We start from the raw sequence: 20537 nt of genomic DNA, 5'->3' as shown, positions 1-20537 counted from the left end.
AGAAAACCTCAGTTCTCTAATGATTTAGAAAGCAAAAACAGCTCCGCCTTGGATTAGATGAAAAAACTAAGGGCATACTAGAAAATAGTGGGAGTGACCCACAGGATTACACAATTAGGCAACAGAGAGAACTGGTCTCCCTGGGGGTGGATCAGGGAGGACCTGGAAAAAAATGAATATCATAAAAATATCACAGAAGCAAAGTCATCCAATATCATGTGCTTACCTAGTTTACACATAAATATACGATTATAAATAGATACTTTACACAAAATGCCTTTTATCAAGTGCTGGGAACTGTACAGCAAATTAACATTCGTTTATTAATTTAATCCTTACAACTACCCTGTGACACAGATACTGTTCTTAATACTTTTTACAGTGGGGAACATTATAGCTTAGAGAAATTAAGGAACCTGCCCACGGTTAGCAAGTGTGACATCATAAATATTCAAAGTGTATACCCTAAGAATTCCCTGCACTGATATAAAATCGTTTAGAAGAGAAATTCTCCCTTGTGCCCTAGAACCGTGCCTCAGGCACTGGCAGCAAAAGGTGGCAAATGGCAATAAAGTAAAGATAGATCAATCTGCCCTGTGAAGATTGCCTGTATCACCCTAGTGGACCTGGCATGTTTCTGACCTCCCCTCTAAAAACTCTAGAAACAAGAGAAATATTCAGTCTTGAAACCTGTATCACTCAGAATCGTCATCTAAGATTAACTGTAGTTAGTATATTTATTAAATTATTATTAGGCACTTCTGCTTTTAGGAAAAAAAGTATGTATGTTCACTCAAAAACACATTTACTTGTATCAAATAATGAAGCTCAGCCTATGTTTTCTTACCCTTTCTGTTTTATCTGCACAGAAGAGTCGTGTGTGATGTCTTTTCTGTACCACAATGTAGGTTATTCCTGGCCGGTAATCTTCTTCCAAGCTAATACACGCTTTTCGAATTGCTATTAGTTCTGGCCAAGCTACCTAGGAGTTACAAATGGAATGACATATAATTGAGAACTCACCTAGTAGCTCTCTGATCTCATTTACCCAGAGTGGCAGATAGATGAAAGGAGGCTCTGTCAGACATCTAGAAGCCCCAAAAGGCAACTATGGGATAATGAGAGTACCTGCTTCATTTGTCCCTCCGATACCCCTCCACGGTAATAGATGATCCGTGTGGGTTTGAAGCGTGTGGATTTGTAGAATTGGATCAGCAGCTCTCGAACCATGTTAGTGAGGTCCTGGATTACCTCCTGACTATAGAGGAGCTCCTGGGAGATCTCCTGGCGGGAGGTCTGCACCCGAACAGTGGCACAGTACCGGCTGGGGTGACCATCCATACTGCCAACGACAGCAGCAATGGAAGGCTTCTTCCCGTCCCCTGCAGGAGGGTGCGTGACATCTGCTCCCAGGAAGATGACAGGCTGCTGGAACACTGATGGCCTGCTCGGATTTAAAGACACATTGACACTCAGATATACAGATGAAATGTTTGAGTTTAGCAAGCTCACCAGATACAATCTCAAGGAGAAAAATACCGTGCATGCTTCTCTGGTAAATTCTTAAGAGTAGGATTTGGGACTGAGTATTGATCCTTGAAGTATGATCTAGGAGGCACCACAAATCTGGAAATCTCATGTAACTGATACTAAAGATGTAATAGATACTGAAGAATAGGTACCTCCCTGAGGGCAGAGGCTACATTGTATTTTTCTCTCTATATCATCATCCAACAACATGGTTCTAGTACTGAACAATATAATAACAAATGCATATTCCTAACATACATATACATAACATAATAACAGCTTACATGAACTATGTACCAGCCTCTGTGCTAAGCATTTTACATGAACTTGCCTGAGATCACACAGGAAGTGGTAAGGCTTGAATCCAAACCCAGGAAGCCTGACACCAGAGTGTGCACTCTAAGCCACTATGCTATATTGTTTCAGCTGTCTGGGGTAAAATGAAGTGATTTCAGATTTTAGGTTAACTTCCTCTATGGTCTGTATGCCTTATTTACCAATGTTACAGAAAGGATTTAATTACCTCAAAGTTTCATTCAAGGACAAAAATGAGAACTGTGATATGATTGTCCAAGAGTAAGGCACTCAATTTTACCTACTTCTTAAGCACGGCAATGGCTAATACCACAGCCCTAAATTTAACTTTTCAAATCACTTTGGCATAAAACCATTTTAGAGTTAACAAGTCAGATATTATCTCGGTCAGTAAGAAAACAAGATGAACCCAGAAAGGCCCATACCAAGACACATCAAAATTAAAATGCAAAAAGTTAAAGACAAAGAGAGAATCTTAAAAGCTCAGCTGGTTAGAGCATCATCCCAATATGCCAAGGTTACAGGTTTGAGCCCCAGTCAGGACACATCTAAGGATCAACCAATGAATGCAGAAATAAGTGGAGCAACAAATCAATCTCTCTCTCCTCCTTCTCTCTCTAAAATAAATAAATAAATAAATAAATAAATAAATAAATAAATAAATAAATAAATAAATAAATTTTAAAAATAAAAAATGATTATAAAAAAGAAACCTGAAAAAAAGGAAAAAGAAATAGAGATTCATATTTGAGGTTTGTGTGCTTTACTATAAATTAAATATTAGATCTCAGTTTAAAAAGTGGGGGAAAACGGAGTTCAGAATCTTACCTTTGATGAGGTACAAGCACGTTGTTAATTCCTCCAAGCTTTGCATTTATCTTCAGGCAAAGGTTGGAAAGGGTCTGGGGTGAGGTCTTCACTACATTTTTTACCTGGACACACTGCGTGGCCATACCCAGGAGGGTATCTCCAACACGTTTCACCTCCGCTACAAAAATAATTAATTGATTTTTTAAAATGTTTAAATATGCTCTTAATTACTCAGAGTAGAGGGGAAAACGCCACACGCTGACATTTACAGAGTGCCTATTGTATATCACACACGGTGCTAGATGCTTTTCATGTGTGGTGTTATCATTTGCTAAACCCCCAGGGAAATTTTTTTTCCAGTTTGGATAAGCTATTCCCCACACCTTTCTTCCCTTCTGCAGGCCTTTCAGCTAGCCTGCTTTCTTTATTCTAGGATGGTGCCTGCCACTGCTCACTCAGTCCCTTGAGGTTCCTTTTCCCACAGGGCTGACCTGGCAAAGGAATAAATCTGCTCCCTGGCCCCTCCCTCTTGTTACACACACACCAGCCCTTTGAATTTTTTGCTCCCCCTGCCCCCGCTCCCCCCCCCCCCCCCCCCGCCTTTTTTCTCTCTAAACATTACAGGTAAACTGAAGGTAACAAAAGAAGCAAATACAGGGAAGGCTGAACACATTTTATAAAGTTTAAACAGCTGGTCTATAGGTCCCAAATCCTTTACTTAGATAATAGCTGAAAGAACTTTGTATTCTTAGAATAGATACAAACTAAACAGCTCCTTTTCTGGAGTGGTAGGCTCTGCTCCTCTCCTCCACTGTGATATTCCTAAGTGTTTCTAACCAACATTCCGTTCTCCCTGCATTGGGGGCTATGATAGAATTTCACTGTACACTCCAGCCCTCACTTCCACTGCATTTCCTGGCCCTGTTCCCATTTCCCTCACACAGGCTGGGTGGGCCAACAGCTGGCTGTGGCCAAAAAGGTGCAGATGTTAATAACTCTCCAGAGTTCTCTTTTTCTCTCTGCTATGGAGCCAGCAACATTCCAAACAGTGACTGCTCTGCCAACCTGGGTTACAGAGTGAAAATGATATGACGATATGGAGCAGAGGCTGCAGTCTGCCCTCAGTGGACACATAGCAGGAGCAAAAAGCAAAACTTTGCCACTTAGAGCCCCTGAGAGTTTGGGGTTGTTTGTGATTGCAGCATAACCTAGCTTACCCTGACTGTTAAACCTACTATTAAAATCATCCTTCATTCAACATTAAAGGGGTCCATACCATATACTGGCGTCTTCCCAGGCAAGATCACCACTATTAGCTGTAGGCCCACATATGTCATTTTCAGATGTTTAAACATGGGCTCCACGCTGTCAGCACCTTGTGCATACTTGCAGAAACATGGCTGGCCCTGGATGGGCATTCCTGCATCCTTAGAGATTTTACGGAGCTGGTCAGTGAAACTCCTGTTAAAACAGAACCAGTGGCACAGTGCTTTCATTTCAGAGTACATTCTTAGCATTTATTTCCCTCTATGATACCTCTTTCAGTTCTGCAAATTCTTAGCCCAAATCAGACATAAACAAATAAACAACAACAAAAATCTTTAGCTGGTTGGGGAAAAAAAGACTGGCAGTTGGATCACTGCAATGCAGAAGAATCTGTGGTATTAAACTATCAGATTATTGTTTTGAATTTTTAAATAATTATGCCCCAGTTAGGCCCCAGAGACTAGGATAACATTCTTATCCAAAGAATTTTTTTTTTTTTTTTTTTAACATTCAAGTCAGTAATTCTGGACTGAAGAACGGCAAAGTGAAAATTTCAGGTACTGCGTATTCTGGTAAGCCTGCTAGGAGAACGGGTGGGTAAGCTTTTGTAAGCCTGTATTCAATTGAGAACACAGATATACGCTTTTACGCAATCAGTGCATTTAGGATGACATTCAAACTAGTAACAGATTTGAATCGACACAAGGTCAAAATAATCATCACTTCAATGAAGAAAAAACTCATGACATTTTAAACTTTAGATTTAAGAAGTTACTTCAATCTATGTATAAAGATTTCGGAATAATTTCTTTCGTGCATTTGCCAATATTTTGTAGGATTCCTTTCTTTCATCCCAGTTCCCTTTTCCTGCCTTGATTTTTTCCCACCCTTCTCACTAATTTCCTTTGTATAGACACCTGTATGTGTAAGACATGAATCAGTCATCTTAGTCAGCGACCTTTCGGTAAAACATGCTTGCTAGTAAATTAGAATGATTAAAAAAGGAACTCATTTATATCTTAGCTGAAAAGATACAATTAATACCAAAGGAAGTTTCGCTCAGAACCCAAGAATTTGCCAACCAGCACGGCTTCAGCCTTGTTCGTCAAAGATTTCTCCTCTAAATGTAAGGAAGCTGAGTCAGATTCTTAATGTAATTCCCAAACTGGCAAATTACTATAATACAAGGTATTTTTCCTATAGCCAGATGGTGCCACTATAGGAGTCAGGGATTTAGTGCCAGTGCACACAGCACATTCACATAAAGATGGTGTTTTCATATCTGGAAGGGATATTACTAAGCTGAAAATATGAAGATACTCACTTTAGTAAATCTTCCCTACATTGTTTCTGAGGCGCAAAACAAGCAACTGCCCAAACTTTAATTTCAATGCCAGCATAAAACTGCTTTCCTCGCATGTCCCAGACACCCTGGTTGGGTGTGGCTACTGTTTTATTCTTTAAAACAAAACAAAACAAAAAAAGAAACAAAAGAAAAGAGAAAAGACATTACAATCTAAGGCCATTTGAATATTGATGAGGAGATCAACAGAACTCTATTTGGTATTAGCCAAAAAGACAAAGAGCAATAATAAGCAACACTATGGGTAAATTCACTGTGGTTTGTAGAAAAGGTCCTCAATTATTCTTTTTGACTGGTCATTGGAAGGAGGTTGCTGAATAAAATAAAAAGCTTACCCGGCCTCCGTACTGTAGCATTGGTGCTGGAAGTACCCTGCCTGTGAGCTCTGTCATTTCATTGTGGACAACAATACCAAATTCTTTAAGGTATGGATCAGGTCCACCCACCATGCTGTTGCTCTTCACCTAAAGAACAGGAAAGCCTGCATATATAAAAACCAAAGAGTAACTGTGTCCCATCTGGAGCTTTCTGCTGCTTTGTGTTTTTTTTTCATCTTAAAGCTGGTATATCGTAAAGACCGTGCCTTACTGACCAGTCTACTGATTTCTTCCTGTCTGTCAGGAGCAGATCTTGCTGTGGCTTTGATCATCGTAGACGTCTGATTGTCTGTGAGTTTCTTTATACACCGCTGTCCTGCCACTATATTACAGACCTGCCAAGGGGCAAAGAGAAATTCATCTGTGTAATGGGCTCCTGTATCTTAAGCCTTTGCCAAACTGTATCTTACATCTTTCAATTCCTCCCCCTCCCTATCCCCCAAAATGAAAATTTTGTTGCATAGTTATCCGTCCAAAATATTTTAGAAGTTAATACTAAATTCTACCCCTTGCTTAGATACAACTTATTTTATTAACTCATTCAAGAAATTGGCAGACGGGCCAAAGAAAGTTTAGCTTACCTCAAGTGGCAAGTATGTATGCTTTTGCTCTTGTCCCACTTGGAGACAGGGAAGATGGGGATATTTCAGCTGCAGACTATACTTTTGCTTAAAATATTGAGCTACAGTACATTCCATAGCTTGACCATTTTCTAGCTGTAAAGGAAAACTACAGGAGACAACATCTTTTTAGAAATGTCAAGTTCTTTTTTCTGAAACAAGCAAAGTCTACTAACATTTTCTACCTCTGTCAGTCACTTCAAAACAAAGGTCAAACTTTATTTGAACATTTTCACCCAAGTCATTTTAGTATTTAATTAGAACAGTGATTACACTGGAATTTTCTGTTTTTTAAAGCTAGGATGAGAAAAAAATTTTAATTAAAGTTGAAAAATAACCTAAAACAAGAAGCAGCTACAGAATCAGAAATTACACAGACTCACTAGAGGTCAGTTTAACACCTACAGCTACAATCTTGTGTTGGCTTCATGTAGATAGGAATTTTGTTTGCTTAAGAGAATGTTTTTGTAAAATGACTGTAGCATAGTGATGGGGCCCACATTTTCAGATCCCCAAAATAGGATAAATATATGTGGGTTTGGAGACAAATGTATGTGGAAATTGAGACTATGCTAGGATATTTGGTATAAACTGGAAAGCATGATTTAAGAGACTCCCTATTTGGCTCTTCCAGTGGGCAAATTATCTCAAATGCTTGGCACAATATTAACTTTAATCTTGCTTTCTTAATTGTTATAGCCCCACAAAGTAACAATGCAGTGAGGATCATCTATGTAACACTCATGTAACTCTCCTGGTCTGAATTCAGAACTTCAGGTTATAAGCAAGCTGACCACTGATCACTGCAGTGCAATTAGGCATCTATGTCAAAGGAGGGAATCATTTGTTAAGCCCCATATAGATCCAGGGATGTTTATATTTCTGGATTAAAATCAGTGCACTTATGCCCTGGCTGGTGTGGCTCAGTGGTTAGAGCGTCAGCCTGCACACCGAAGGGTCGTGGGTTTGATTCTGGGTCAAGGGCATGTACCTGGGTTGCAGGTTCATTCCTAGGCACGTGCAGGAGGCAACCAATTGATGTGTCTCTCTCACATCGATGTTTCTCTCTCCTTCCCTCTCCCTCCTCCCTCCCTTCCACTCTCTCTAAAACTCAATGGAAAAAAATGTCCTTGGGTGAGGATTCTAAATAAATGAATAAATAAACAAAGAGCACTTTGATATCTATTTTCTCAATAGACATAGTTCACTGTGGATTAGAATTGAGTGATTAGAAAATGAGATTGGGGAAGTGAAAATGAGTGTGCTGCTGCAAGCATGCCATACACACTGACAGGTGGAAGTGACAGCTAGCTACAAAAGGAGGGGGAAAACCCGCACAACTTTGTAAACTGAAACCAAGTTTCAGCTATGACCTGCGCAGAAACCTTTTAATGGGTCCATGATATATATCTTCCCATGACAGCCTCATATGACTTAGAGGCCTTAACAGACTCATTGGACCATGCATTGAGAATTACAACAGTGTAATAAATGACGTTATAATGAAGCCTCCACATCATTATGTAAAAAGTTGAGCTACGCTTAGCATACTCTGTTTAGGAGGCGAAATGAATTAAAGGCAGGAAATATATTTTACAAATATCTATCAAAAAAAATTTAAAACATATTTTAAAGCTTTGGTGCTTAAACGTGAAGATCTTGGTGATTTTGAAAAAAATCACAATATGAGTTACCAGTTCGTCAAATGATTATAGTAGCTTCCTGTTACCAAAAATATAATGCTATCACTTTAGATGTGGTTAACATACGTTTGATGACTGGCTGGCCGTCTGGTCACATTACAAACTCGATATTTTCGTTTCATCTGTCCACAGTGAGTCACCTCTACTTTAAGACCTGAAGTTGGAAAAAAAGCTAAAACATCAGTATTAATTAAAATCATAGTGATAAAAACAGATTCAAATATTTTCAAAAAGGTATGCCATTGTACAGGACAAAAGTTGCAAGGGTATGAGAACAATTTCATCGTGTATAGGCAAAACGCCTCAGCTAAGCAGAAAACACTAAAACCCAGATGGCTTAAGATTTGTAGTCACTTTTTATTACTTCAGTACATAATTACCAAGCGTCAATTATGTTCTGGTGCAGATGAAGTTTATATTCTCATGAGAGAAGACAGGTAGCAACAAGCAAAGAAAGAAAAGAAATTCCAAAAGGAAAATAAATGAACTTGTGTTAGTTTATTAAAATGGAAATTTTTAAGTAAGGGTAACAGTTAGTAAATGTCTGGTGCGTGCCAGGTACTATGCCGGAAGCTTTATACAACTAATTGCATTTAATTCTCATAACAATCTTACAAGATACATATTATTATCTTTGCTTTAGAGATGGAATAATCTAAGGCTCACAGTGGTTAAGCAATTTGCCCAAGGTCGCACTGGGAGCACTACCTGGGATGGGCCGGAGGCTCAGGTGAGTCTGACTCCAAGACCATGCATGGCCCTGGCACTGAGCTGAACAGCCTCTCCACAGCCATGCTAATGCAAATACTCACCTCTGATTTCTTTGGTAAACTTGACACGCTGGGAGTCTGTCAGAGGTTTGGTTTGTTCGTTGATGTTCTGGATGTCTAAAACCTCACACATGAACTCAATGATAGGCTGGGCCCGGTAGAAAGCAGTTGCAGATACTAATGAACAGAGAGGAAGGGTACTTAGCCTCAGGGAAAGGGGCGGGACCAGGAACACCAGCCAGAAGACTAAAGGGTAAACAGGGTTACATCCTACCATCAATATTCAGCATCATATTCCACATGGCAGGTCTCACAGACTGATGGAAGCCAAACCAAACCTCCCTGCCCCCTCCCAGAGGGTGGTAGTAACCTTCCGGAGGGGAGAAAAAGGAGCGGCCCACCGGAGTGTACCTGAAGGAGTAAGGAGAGTTTGTTTGCGTGTTTCACAATAAGAACTTGAAAAGTCTCTCATTTTACTCTCAGCTTTGTAAACTGAAACCAAGTTTAAACTATGACTTTATAAAGGAAACTTTTTAAAAATATATACCTTTTTTATTTTTTAATATATGTTTTTTTATTTCAGAGAGAGAGGAAGAGAGAAAAAGAGAGATAGAAACATCAACAATGAGAGAGAGTCAGTGACTGGCTGCCTACTGCATGGCCCCTCACTGGGGATTGAGCATGCAACCCGGGCATGTGCCCTGACTGAGAATCAAACTGCGATCTCCTGGATCCTAGGTCGATGCTCAACCGCTGAGCCGCGGCCGGCCGGGCCAAAAACTTTCAATGGCTCTAATGCAAACTATCAAAAAAGGGTGTGACATCTATGGCAAAGAATTCAAACTAAGGTACTAACCTCATGGAGGGAAGGTGTCTTGTGATAACATCAAGTGCTTGTACCGAGTCATCTGGGACTTCATTCAAGTGCCCGGCTAAAGCTTCTAAAAGCAACTGAAGGCTCACAACTGACACCCACTGAACAGACACTTTAAAGGTTTGGTCTTTACCCTCACCTGGAAGGGTAACTTCCATGTCAACCTAAGGAAAAGTACATATACATGCATATTTACAAAGGCTGAAAGATCCCAGAAATACTCAGTACAGTATACACATAAAGACATTTTACACTTCTGCAATTGCCAAACATTGGAAACAACCTACATGTCCATCAATAGGTGAATAATTTAATATCAAACATGATGCAATGGTTTAAGGTAGATGCTACAAAATGTCTTGACCTCAAAAACATTATGCTTAAGTGAAACAAGCCAGGCACAAAATGAAAATATTGTATGATTCCACTTAGATGAAGTACCCAGAATAGTTAAATTCATAGAGACAGGAAGTAGATTAGTGGTTACCAGGGGCCGGGGGAGGAGGAAATGGTGAGTTATTGTTTAATGGGTACAGAGTTTCAGTTTTGGAATGATGAAAAAATTCTAGACATGGATAGTGGGCGATGGCTACACAACAATGTGAATATACTTAATGCCACAGAACTGTACACTTAAAAATGGTTAAAAGAGGTGCCCGGAACAACAAAGTGCGAAAGAAGGAGTCAGAGCCTCAGGGGCTCCTAGCAACGGGCCGGGTGATGTTGCATTGGATATTATAATTGCAAAAGTAGTCTGTGTTTTTAGAACAAGATGCCATTTGAACTTAAGGAAGATTGCTTTGGAGGCAGCAAATGTAATTTATAAGCATGATGTTGGAAAAGTATTAATGAAACTTAGAAAACCTAGAATTCCAGCTACAATTTGGTCCTCAGGAAAAATTATTTGTGAGCAACAAGTGAAGCAGCAGCTAAATTTGGTGCCAGATCTTTAGCCCACAGTTTCCAGAAACTAGGTTTTCAGGTGATATTTACAGATTTTAAAGTTGTTAACATTTTAGCAGTGTGTAACATGCCATTCGAAATCCGCTTGCCAGAATTCACAAAGAACAACAGACCTCGTGCCAATTATGAACCTGAACTTCATCCTGCTATGTGCTATCGGATAAAGTCTCTAAGAGCTACATTACAGATTTTTTCAACAGGAAGTATCACAGTGACAGGGCCCAATGTAAAGTCTGTTGCTATTGCTGTGGAACAGATTTACCCATTTATGTTTGAAAGCAGGAGATTTTATAATTCATCACTTAATTGGTTAGAATCCCTAACTGAGCACCTTTTAAAACCTGCTGCACACTGGACTCCAAACAAAAGGAAAACTGGACCATGGCTACAGTGTAAGCTCCAGTCCCTTTGGATTTTATTTCAAACTTTGCTGTAATATAAAAAGGATGTTTACAAGACATGACATTGGTGCTTTTACAGAAGGACATTCTATTTATTTTCGCAGTAATTCTCAGGTCCCCACAAGCAGAGCTGTCAGTGTGCACGACCTTAAATTGTTTTGTTGTTATTTTTTCCAATTTGAGCTAATGTGTTTTATTTGTGAATAGTCTTTTACATTTTTGTATGTTGAATATGGGCACCAAAGAACCTATAAAAGTTATCTTTTTTAATTAAATGTGAACAAATAAAAGTTTGGAAAAGGTCTCTCTTCATATCCATTCTATAACTTTTATTCCCCATCTTCTATTTTAATAAAAGTTGTATTCATATAAATTTGAAAAAGTTAAAAAAAATGGTTAAAGCAGTAAATTTTATGTTATATATACTTTACCACAATAAAACATTTTTTAATTAAAAAATAATAAGGTAGATTTAAATGTACAGAAATGACAAGATCTCCCAGACATACTGTTAAATGAAAAAATATACCAGAACAATATACAAACAAATAAGAATGTACACATATAAACGCACAAATAGCTAATGCGCACAAAAACATCTGGAAGGATACATACCAAACTACTAGCTTCCTCTGAAAAGGAAAACGGGATTGAGGACAGGTGGCGAGGCAGGAAACCACATCCTTTCTAGGCTAAGTAATTTTATAATGAGTAGACATTTATGTATTGCTTTTTATTTATATTTTTAAAAATAAATGTTCAAAAAAGTTATTGCGGTATTAGGAATGTTTTCGTAAGTGGGTGTTACATAACATTCTATAATTGATAAAAACGCCACTGTTCAGATTCAGGTAGCACTTTAAACAATGTGAAAAATGTGGAATACGTGGTAAAGATGACATAATCAACCTAAATTCTAATATGCATCTCACCTTCAATTATCAATTAGCTAAGGGACAAGAGAATATGAACAGAAAAACCTCTCATCACGGTGAGAAACAGCTAAGAACTGAATTATTAATAGAAAAGGAAACATTGTTGTCCTATGCAATTATTACTAAATTAAACCGCAGTCCTAGTAAATATTTCAGGCTGTCAGCACTCACCCTATCCCGTCCAATTGGCAGTGGATGTGCTGTGTACATGTTCCTTTTGCCATCATAGCCAGGCTGCCGATCACCAAATATCTGCATCTTGAAGTGCCGCACCATTGTGTCTACCACCTCCCTTAGCAGTAATGGAGACAGTGGAGGTTAGCTTTGAAAAACGCCGAACCGTACGGAGACTATCATCATACCTGAATCGTCTAAACTCGGTTCAGAAGCCATTGGAAAAAGTAAGAGTTAGAGAGACCACTGATTTAACTAATTAAAAAAATAGTTAACTAAAGAAAGGTAGCAACAAGTAAACAAAAGCAACTGGGAGATGTTAACAGGAGGGAGGAGTGAAAGAGAGAGAACACTTATGACAAAGTCTCACACCCCTGCTTTCCCAATTCCTCTCCTATGATAAACAGCCTTATCAGAAAGAATAAGCTCCCGTAGGTATCTCAGCGTGGCATGTTCATAATTGAACAATGATAAGTTTGTTATCAAGTATACATCCTCAGAAATCTGAGGGTCAACAAATCTAAGATGTATCATCCTCAAACGGATAAGTCAACCCCTCTGACTAATGCCGGCCTGTTTTATTCCAAAGTGCTCCCGAGCCAGGTGGAGAAGGGAGTGTTGTGAAATATCCTCATTCCATAAAGGTTACCAACGTCGTTTCTTTCCTTTTAGAAGGCAAGCCTTTCTCTCACTCAGGCGTGCATAGCTTGGCTTAAGTGTTCTTGCCCATACACCAGGTCACGCTGTGCAGGCCCTGAAATAAACGCAGCGGCAGGGGAGCTAGAGCATGCGGTTCAGGACAGAGCCCGGGAGAGTTTGGAATGCTGGAGTCAATGAAAGGCTGCCGCGTCTTACCCATCTTAGCGAGAGCCAGAGCGTTCTTAGAAAAGCGAGAACCTTAATATTAAAGACTACTTGACTATCGAAGCGTGGAAACAAAGGAAAGGAAAGTGGGTGTCCTCAGCACCCTGTAAGAATATCTGCTACAGGGCTATGTCTTCACGCTTGGTGAATTCCCACCATACAGACTACAACCCTTACGTCGTCTTGGATAATGCTGGAATTAAACAGAGCTTCTCTCTCAGCTTACTTTTTGCAATACTCCAAGACTTAATAATAAAATTTGAATTTCCAGACAGTTCTTTTTCCCATAGACACGAATGTCTTCAGCGACTTTTATAAATCTCTGCTGCCCTTGGACAAGGAAAGGGGGCCTTTTCCTCTTTTTGCAATTAGTATTTACTGCCGGAACAATGATGTATCCAGCACTCTGCTGGAATCTGTGGAGGATTGCCAAGGGTGACACAGCAAAGGAACTTATCATCTTAAGAGAAAAAACGAAGCCTACACATTGAAAGGGTGAGAGAACAGTATGATACACAACAAATAGTTATGTGCATTTCTATAGAAGTCCACTCTTTCTAATCCTTACCTGTTGACTCTACGAGGCCTTTTTTCTGGTTTAATGTCCACATCGTAGTGATACACATCTATTTTAGGAATCTGAACCTGAAAATGATTGGCTAACAGTCGAATGGGTTTTCCGACAGTTCCGAGGCCAGGGCGGCGAGGAGGCTGGAACAGGCTGGTTGGAGGTCCTGAAGAGATTGAAAGACATCCCATGTGCTAATCGGTCCTGAAGGATAGTATTTCCTCCCTGATGATGATGAGGATGATGAGGATAGCTACAGCTACTGAGATATCATTATTCACTAAACATGCTATGATATATAAAGAGCTTGGGGTGTCTTCTGACCTAAGGTTCTCTATATTTCTAATATTTTACCATGTTGCTGTTATTTTGAATATGAGGAGCATCAAAATTAGATTATGTGATGCACTCTCAGATGTCAGCTGCTGCAGAAAACCTTTTATGAGCATAAGTAGATCTATAGACAGGCTCACACAATTATATGTATTTTAAGTAAAAATCTCTAGACTCTGGGGGCCATCATCATGATCCATTAATCTTCCACAAATTAGCCTGCATTATCATAGTTTGTATGGAAGGAGATTAAACAGCAGCTATATTTATCAATTTACTTACTAATTTAGATAGTGAAACAATACCAATAATGCTAAACTTTCCTGTTTATAACCTGATATTTTTAGAATCTGGACAATCTGATATTTCCTGATCATACAGTCTAGTTTACTTATTTAACAAACATTTATTCATTTATTACATGTCTATCTGCACTGTGGACTCAGGAAAAAGACAGCCTCTGCCTTCAAGAACTCATAGTAGTTCTCTATCCAGGGGAGATTTTGTCCCTCAGGAAACATTTGACAAATGTCTAGAGATATTTTTAGTTGTCATACTTGGGGGGTGTTACTGACATGTAGTGGGTCTGGGAAAACACAGTCTGAGAAATATTTGCCTACAAAAAACCTTACTCCTTTTTGATGATAATGTCAGCTAGACACTGGCCTAAAAAATATACATCTTTTCTGCTATGAATAGGTGTTCAGTAAAGTGGGCTAGGATTACAATGGAAAGTTACAACAGAAAGTTACAACAGGTTCTTTTGTTGCAATGGCATTACGCCAAGAACAAAGACAATTCACTGAGGAAAGAAAACTTTGATGCAAGAAGCTGTCTGGTCCAACATCACTTAGGAACATCAAAGCAAACACTTGAATGAAATACACGTTGACAGATCACCATATACTAACTCTTCAAGGACTGAAATCTTTTCACATATTAAATTCATTGTTCACTCATCCCCTAAATTCTACTCATCCTTGAAAACTCAGGTCAGGTGTGACCTCCTTGGAAAGCCTTGAGAATATTCCAGCCTGGAGGATGCATCCTCTGTGTTCCCAAGACCTTCTGTGTAACAGAGCACTTAGTACAAGTACATAGAAACAACCTGTTAAATTACTCTGTCTCCTCCACTAGACTGTAAACTGAGAAGATGTGGACCTCCAGTTCATTGTTACCTCCTCAAGACCTAATTCAATGACCAGCACATCATAGGAATTCAATAAATGTTGAACTGACCACTACCAACAATCCTTGTAGCAGTTCCAAATAGAAACTAAACAGAAACCCAGTCATTCCTAAAACCCAATTATTTTTTCATCAAAGCAAAAGAACATAGTTTATACTAAAAATATTATTATTGCTTGGAGTTGAGTTGCACTTCTGGTGTACAAGGGGGATCTATTCTGGGTGTGACAAGATCGTTACAAACAAGGTAAGAGGTAAATAATAAATAATATCAGAGGTGATAGTCACACTGACTCAAATCATACAGGTAAGCCAGCCCTGCATATCGCAACATACACTTAAGCAATAGTTTTATCCTGAAGTTGGACAAAATCCAGCTTGATGATAGAAATTTAGAAACAGAAATTCAGGTCAAATTACCTACCCAAGGACATATGACTTTGATTTTAAATTGTGACTAGAATCCAGGTCTCCTAACTTCCAGTCCAATGCCTTTTCTTCCCCAATATACTTCACAATCCTATGGTATCTCTACCTCTCTAAACTCCTTGATACCAAAGGGACGGAGGCAGAGGAAATGAAAGAGAAGGGATTAAGAAGTAGAGAAAAGCAAATAGCATGTTTATTTTCTTTGGCAAGAAAGAAAAGTCAGAAGGTAAGCCATCATTTCTTTTAATAAGTTTAGAAGATTTATTTAGAAAACTACATTCTAAAATTTTCCATTCCAAAAGCTGGTTTCTTTGAATTTAGCAAACTACTTATGAAGAAAAAGCCCACTGGCTAAAGCTGGGGCACCAAACTACCTGGGTTTCTATCCCGGTTTACTACTCTCTAACTGCATGACCTTGGGCCAGTTTCTGAGCCTCTCTGTGCCTCAGTTTCCTTATCTATAAAGTGGGGAGTATGTGGTAATCATAGCATCTATCTCTTAAGGCTATTCTGAGGATCCGATGAGATAATGTATATAAAAGGCTTAACACAGTGTCTCATAATAATAATAAGTGCTCAATAAATGTTAGTAGGTTGTACCTGCATAAATACTACAGTGCTCAAAGGTCCCTGGGCTTTATATTGGGGGCGTCCCAAAAAATTGGTGATATCAGAAACTTACACCTTCCAAAAAGGAAACAAAGATGACAACATAGATTGAATGAAGTCAGCTTTAAATGAAAAGGAGGGCATTAGATAGCAGTCAGATGACCCAGACTCCTCCTCATTTCACCACTCAGCCTTGAGACCTGATAAAGTCAGTTAAGCTCTCTGCACCTCTTTTCTCATCTGTAAAATGGGGATAATGCCTGCCTTGCCCACTCACAGAGGATCAAATGAGCTCAGAGCTGTGCAAGCACTTTCCAAACTGTGAAGCATGGTAAAAATAAAAGTTATCACTACTATAACCAAAAATAAATGGTATTCTAATTAAATATATTTCCAAATTATGATAGTCAGAAACTGAAATGGGGTGAGGGAGGGCAGAGCAAGACTAAGATTGTCTTAGTCTTGACAATGATTGTTCAAGGGAGGAGGGCCCGAAGCTCTAGATGGGTGTGCTTTAACCAAGAAGCAGAAAAGCTTCTCTAGGTTCTAAAACAACCTGGGCAAAATATCCCACAAGACTATCAACTCCCTTTGCTCTGATTCTATGCTTGGCATGTAGCTTCTTGTTATGAATTTGGTTTCCAAGGTACTGTGACACCAAAAAAGGAGTTTGCTAGAGAACAGACAAGAAAATATTCCAGTCAACAGAAAAGATCTACGTGGCATTTTGGCTTATTTATTAGCATCTTATAAATGTGGTTAGTGAGGGTTAATTTTCTACAATTCTGGGTGAACCGATAAGTCCTCAAATCTGCAAAAGCTAAAATCAAACAAAGGAACAAACAAAAAATCTCTGGGACATTCCTAACATGACCAGGTTGATCATTTCTGCAAAATTCAGTTTGTGCACACAGTTATAGCCTCTTTCAGTACCACCTCATAAATGCAACAGTTGCTTCAATTATGAGTTACTAACAGGGAAGGGAGGGAAGAAACATTTTAAGTATTTATAATGCACTGCTCTTTACAATAGGACTTCTCACACACATTATCTCATTTCATTCTCACAACAATCTCGCAGCACATAATTATTATTACTTCATTTCATAGATGAGGAAATGAAACTTCAAAGGAATTCGGTAACTTGCCCAAGGTTATACAACTATTAAATTACTAGATTGGATTTGAACAGAAGTCTGTCACGTTCCTAAAGACTTGATCATGCCTTTAGCTGGGGGCTATAGCTGAAGTAACCTAGCATCATACTCACACTGAGGTTTATCAAATACTATTAATGTGACTAGAGCAATTTATTTTTAAAAGGCATATAAAATTTTATTATTAAGGCCTTTTAAAAAATGGTTTAAGCAGCAAATTATGGTAGGATTAAGTCATTCAGTGACAAGAACAAGTTCTAAGTAAAAACCCTGCAAAGTTTCCAAACTCAAGCGGTAAAGTGAATTTTCTGCGCACTAAAAAATGAGATGCTCTACAACTAAGTCCACTCTGTAGACAAGGTTTGATATTAAAGTTAATTCTATCACAGCCCCTAAAACCTGCCCTACTTAGCCAAAGCATTAGAGACCGGTTGGGGCTGGAGGTCGGAGCACCAGGCTCCAAGGGACAGGGCACTTCTCACAACTGGGAACGGTTCCTCTGATTAGGGCAGAGTGGGGGAAGGAAACCGGAGGCCGTTCATAATGATAGGAAATTACAATTTCCAAAGCACTTTCTTCTTCATTTGATCCTCATAACCACTCATAGCTCAGTTAAAAGAGAACTCAGGGCATTAAAGCCTGCGCTGAGGGTGGCTGGCTGCTAACTCCTCTGTCACTAAGGGGTTAGCCCAGGCGACTCTGGGGCTGTCACACAGACTGACAGAGGCACAGGACCACAGTCTCCGAGACTTCAGGGCCTTCAAGAAAGGCTGCGCACTTTGCCCCTTGGCCTTTGGGGGCAAGGGGCATTCCTTATCTGAGGGCTCTGGACCTGTGCAAAGAAAAATAGGACTGCAGCCCCAAACCAAGAATACCCCTGGTGGTAGGTGGGGGACCTTCCCGGGCCGGGCCGGGCCAGGCCTCCGTAGCGCACCAGGCACAGGTAGTCTCTTCGGAGGCCCAAACTGGCCCCGTCTCAATCACCTCCCAGAGGTTGGGCCAGGTCTCCCCTCTACCTGGGGACGCGGGCCACCTTCCTGGGCCTCCCTCCCTTAGACCTCGAGATCTGGCTCCCGTCTCCAAGCCGGGGCGCGGTGCCCGCCCCCGGAGGCCCGGGTCAGCTCCCTCCGCCTCGTGCAGTCCCGCTCCCCCGGGCCAGACAGCCCGAACCCCGGCGGGGTCCGCGCGAGCCTATGGGGGCGACCCGGAGCGACGGCCCCTCCCGCCCGCCGGCCGGCCCACGCACCCGTCCCGCGGCCCCGTTCGGCCAGGCCCGAGCGCGCTCCTCACCTGGTCCCAGCGCCTCCATGGCGGCGGCGGGGGCCGCCTCGCCCCGGTCCCCGGCGCCTCCCGCTCCGGGCCCCGCCGCCGCCGCCGCCGCCGCGTAACGTTTGATCTCCGGAATATTGGCGCTGAGTGGGGGCGCCGCGGAGACGCGGGCGCTGGGCAGGGGGCGGCGGCGGCGGCGGCGCCCGGCCGGGGGACTGGGACCCGGCTCCCGCGGCTCTTCCGGCCTCAGCGACAACAAAAACAATCCCCGCCGCCGCCGCTGCCAGCTGGAGCGGGAGCGGGAGCCAGCGCGCGCGCCCGGCGGGTGGGGACCGGGCGCGGGGTGCGCGCGGCCAGGGGTCCCGGCTCGAGGAGGGGGCGCGCGCGGCCCCGGGGGCCGTGTCCACCGAGCCCTGCGAGGGGCAGGGGGCGGGGCGGGCAGGCGGGCGCGCGCGCCGGAGGGGGCAGTGCCCGGAGGACGCGTCCTGTGTGCGCGCGCGCCCGCCCGCGCTGCCCGGTGCGCCCGGGGCGGCCATCCCGAGCGCACGGATTCGAGGTGCTACGTGGGATCCTCCCGGAGCCTCCAGCCACACAGTGTCCCGCGGAAGATCGGGGACTCCAGGCCCCAGTGATCCGCGGGCACAGCCTCCACTTCTGCCAGTGGAAAGTGTCCTGAGAGTCGTACCAGGCACCTCTCGGCCCTCCCACCTCAACCGCTTCTTTCTCCTCTGTGGGTCTCCCCTTTCTCCACTGTCCCGGGACGGAGCACACCCCAGGCGCCGCCAATGCAGCACTTTCCCGCCATTTCTTCACCCGACGCCACATACCCCGTTGCCCTTCCCTCCCAGAGCAGCGAGAAAGCGCCGCGGAGTGACCGTGATGAGCGATGCCTTCTCTCGCGGGTCCCACGGCGAGCGCCTCTGGTCAGCAAGTCGCCAGTCCCCTCCAAATAGAAGTCTTGCTTTCTCCAGTGACTTCACCTTAGCAGCCAAGAGTGAAGGGAGCGGTATCCTTGGGGTCACGGTCGCCCCAGCGGGCCCAGCATCTCTGGGGCTTTTCGTTGGGACTTGGAGCAGGAGAACATGGGACTGCAGGCCCAGCAGCAGTTCCTAGTCAGCGGAATGGGGGGGCTCTCTGGCCACCAGTTTAGAAAGATAGGGCCTGTATGTGTTGTATTAGTTTGCCGAGGGCTGCCACTATAAAGTACCACAGGCTGGGGGGCTTCAACAACAGCAATTTATTTTCTCACAGTTCTGGAGGCTAGACAGTCAAGATCAAGGATTGGTTTCCTCTGAGATCTCTCCCCCCTGTACACGTCCAAATTTCCTCTTCTTATAGGGACACAGCCCATAATGGATTAGGGTCCACCCCGTGGACTTTGTTTTAACTTAATTACCTCTTTAAAGACCTTATCTCCAAATACAGTCACATTCTGAGGCATATGGATTTTGAGGCGGGCACAATTCAGTCCATAACATGTGTAATGAGATATTCATTTGAGCACCCACAGTGTGCAGCCATAGAGCCAAATAATATTTGTATGTAATGATGAAAAACATCAGGGACACACCATGGTCAGGCACTGTATTATGGGCTTCACAGGGCATTGAATCTTTATAGCCACCTACAAGGTAGATATTATTAAGGAAGGTGAGGAAACTGAAGCTCAGGGAAGTTAAGGAAGTCAGGCTCTGCACTATCGGATGGGGCAGTGAAGCATGGAAAAATTGGAGCTCGATATCCTGCATTCTAATCCTGCTGATTTCCTCCCCCCTGGTGATGGCATTGGGACTTTTAATTAAGTGACTAGATTCTAGTCTGATACCATACTCCGAGTTATTTTTATAACATTATGCCACATCTCTGTTAAACCAGATATTAACTGGAAACAATAATAGGGGTAAGTTTGAAGGGGAGGAACTATGCACTAAATGAGCAAACTGGTTTAGAGCTAAGAGGTTAAGGAAAACCAACTAGAGGTCAAGTTCTGAGTCAAACTGAGTAGTCACCTCTCTTCTA

General features: G+C 41.9%; 1 protein-coding gene and 1 pseudogene across 3 annotated transcripts in view; one reads left to right on the top strand and one right to left on the bottom strand.

Annotated features, from left to right (window-relative positions):
* Window positions 1-18609, bottom strand: part of LOC107541269 (argonaute RISC component 4) — a 29631-nt gene extending 11022 nt beyond the window's left edge. The window contains exons 1-15 of one of the 3 annotated variants that reach the window (XM_087820305.1): window positions 18540-18609; window positions 13534-13699; window positions 12099-12219; window positions 9611-9792; window positions 9029-9165; window positions 8797-8931; window positions 8051-8156; window positions 6243-6390; window positions 5877-5996; window positions 5620-5748; window positions 5246-5379; window positions 3932-4116; window positions 2674-2833; window positions 1129-1444; window positions 848-982 (exon numbers count right to left, since the gene is read on the bottom strand). In XM_087820305.1, the coding sequence (XP_087676431.1) occupies window positions 848-982; window positions 1129-1444; window positions 2674-2833; window positions 3932-4116; window positions 5246-5379; window positions 5620-5748; window positions 5877-5996; window positions 6243-6390; window positions 8051-8156; window positions 8797-8931; window positions 9029-9165; window positions 9611-9792; window positions 12099-12219; window positions 13534-13699; window positions 18540-18558 (2193 nt within the window). In that variant the 5' untranslated portion in view covers window positions 18559-18609. Of the gene's footprint in view, window positions 1-847; window positions 983-1128; window positions 1445-2673; window positions 2834-3931; window positions 4117-5245; window positions 5380-5619; window positions 5749-5876; window positions 5997-6242; window positions 6391-8050; window positions 8157-8796; window positions 8932-9028; window positions 9166-9610; window positions 9793-12098; window positions 12220-13533; window positions 13700-18539 lie in introns of those variants that run through there. The other 2 variants (XM_087820306.1, XM_087820307.1) reach the window with 2 other exon arrangements.
* On the top strand, window positions 9951-11027 carry LOC107541795 (TATA box-binding protein-like 1 pseudogene; annotated as a pseudogene).
* Window positions 18610-20537: the final 1928 nt, after the last annotated feature.

Source organism: Miniopterus natalensis, chromosome 9, assembly GCF_054644295.1.
Source record: "Miniopterus natalensis isolate mMinNat1 chromosome 9, mMinNat1.hap1, whole genome shotgun sequence".
NCBI classification, from domain to species: domain Eukaryota; kingdom Metazoa; phylum Chordata; class Mammalia; order Chiroptera; family Miniopteridae; genus Miniopterus; species Miniopterus natalensis.
The sequence above is the reverse complement of the archived record's forward strand: the minus strand, read 5'-3'. Positions and strand labels throughout refer to the sequence as shown.